Source organism: Apteryx rowi, unplaced genomic scaffold (assembly GCF_003343035.1).
Source record: "Apteryx rowi isolate R43461 unplaced genomic scaffold, aptRow1 scaffold_2933, whole genome shotgun sequence".
NCBI lineage: Eukaryota > Metazoa > Chordata > Aves > Apterygiformes > Apterygidae > Apteryx > Apteryx rowi.
This window is the reverse complement of record NW_020449345.1, coordinates 1-1,858: the sequence shown is the minus strand read 5'-3', so window position 1 is coordinate 1,858 and position 1,858 is coordinate 1. Positions and strand designations below refer to the sequence as shown.

The 1,858-nt window shown below is 65.0% G+C and overlaps 1 protein-coding gene across 1 annotated transcript; it reads right to left on the bottom strand.

The window, feature by feature from the left end:
- Positions 1 to 5: 5 nt before the first annotated feature.
- LOC112967821 (glycogen [starch] synthase, muscle-like) lies at positions 6 to 1,853 on the bottom strand (the record flags this gene model as incomplete). Its single annotated transcript, XM_026069387.1, has 6 exons — positions 6 to 45; positions 140 to 199; positions 296 to 402; positions 480 to 600; positions 1,536 to 1,653; positions 1,757 to 1,853. Coding segments are annotated over 6 exons (543 nt in total), but the record flags the coding sequence as incomplete, so codon positions are not given.
- Between the last annotated feature and the right edge of the window lie 5 nt (positions 1,854 to 1,858).

Here is a 1,858-nt window from a genome sequence, read left to right as displayed (position 1 = left end):
AAATCCTCGCGGTCCAACATCTTGTTCATGTCGGGCAGGTTCCCCCTGGGGACGAGGCGCCGGGGCCCGTCACCGCGCCGCCGCCACCGCCGCCGAGGGGCCCAGGCGTCCGGGGGGGCCCAGGCGTCCGGCCACTTACACCAGCAGCGACTCGTAGAGCTTCTTGCCGAACTTCTCCTTCACCGTGTTGGCCGTGTCCCTGCGGGGAGAGGGTCAGCCCGGACGCCTGGGCCCCTCCCGGATGCCTGGGCCCCACCCGGACGCCTGGGCCCCTCCCGGACGCCTGGGCCCTCACCAGAGCTGCTTGCGCACGGCCTGGCCCTTGAGCGTCTCCACGTTGAAGTTGTTGGTCCGCGCCGGCATGATGAAGAAGGCGACGACCGTGGTCTCGCTGCCGTTGACCTGCCGGCGTCACCAGGTGTCACCTCCGCGTCCCTCCACGTCCCTCCGTGTCCCCTCGTGTCCCCCCGCGTCCCCACCCGCAGCAGGTAGTTGAGCCGGGCCAGCGCCTCGAGGAAGACGTCGGCTCCCTTGTTGGAGAACTCGTAGCGGCCGGCGATGAAGAAGAAAAGCGTCTTGTCCAGGTCGAAGTCCAGTTGCCTGTGGGGACCCGGCCTCAGCGGACCCCAAAACACCCCAAATCCACCCAAAATTCCAGCCTCCAGAACCACCAAAACGCCCCAAATCCACCCAAATTCTGGCCCCCAGACCCCAAAACTACCAAAACACCCCAATTCCACCCAAAATTCCAGCCCCCAGCCCCCAGAACCACCAAACCCACCAAAATCCACCCAAAATTCCAGCCCCCAGACCTCAAAACCACCAAAACCACCTAAATCCACCCAAAATTCCAGCCCCCAAAACCACCAAAACGCCTCAAATCCACCCAATTTCTGGCCTGCAGACCCCAGGAACCACCAAAACGCCCCACATCCACCCAAATTCCAGCTCACAGACCCCCAAACCACCAAAACCACCAAAATCCACCCAAAATTCCAGCCCCCAGAACCACCAAAATGTCCCAAATCCACCCAAATTCTGGGTTCACAGACCCCAAATCCACCAAAATGCCCCAAATCCACCCAAATTCCAGCTCACAGACCCCAGAACCACCAAAATGCCCCAAATCCACCCAAATTCCAGACCCCAGAACCACCAAAATGCCCCAAATCCACCCAAATTCCTGCCCGGACGCCTGGGCCCTGACCCATGGAAGTGGCCATGGATGAACTTCCGGACACCTGGGTCCCTCCTTGGACACCCGAGTCCTTGCCCGGACGCCTGGGCCCCCAACCCATAGAAGTGTCTACAGACGAACTCCCGGACGCCTGGGCCCCCCGGCTCCCTCCCACCCGGACGCCTGGGCCCCCACCCGGACGCCTGGGCCCTTTCCCCGGACGCCTGGGCCCCTGACCCGTAGAAGTGGCCGCGGACGAACTCCTGGACGCCTGGGCCCCCTGGCTCCCCTCCACCCGGACGCCTGGGCCCTTTCCCCGGATTTCTGGGCGCTTTCCCCGGACGCCTGGGCCCCTGACCCGTAGAAGTGGCCGCGGACGAACTCCTGGACGCGGGCCTTGCTCTGGGCGTGCAGGTTCTGGAACTCGTGCATGGCGGAGAACTTGCGCACGTTGAGCCCGTTGGGGGTCACCAGGTCTGCGGCGGCCACGGGACGAAGACGAAGACGACGATGACGACGGTGGTGGCGCCCGGACGCCTGGGCCCGCCCACCCCGCCGCGTTCGTTCCGCCGCGCCTACCCGGGCGCCGCTTGAGCAGGTGCTCGGCCTCGGTGGCCGTGACGTGGGACACGGTGGTGAGGACGTGGGCGCAGTGGGCGGCCGCCCGCTCCAGGCAGTAGC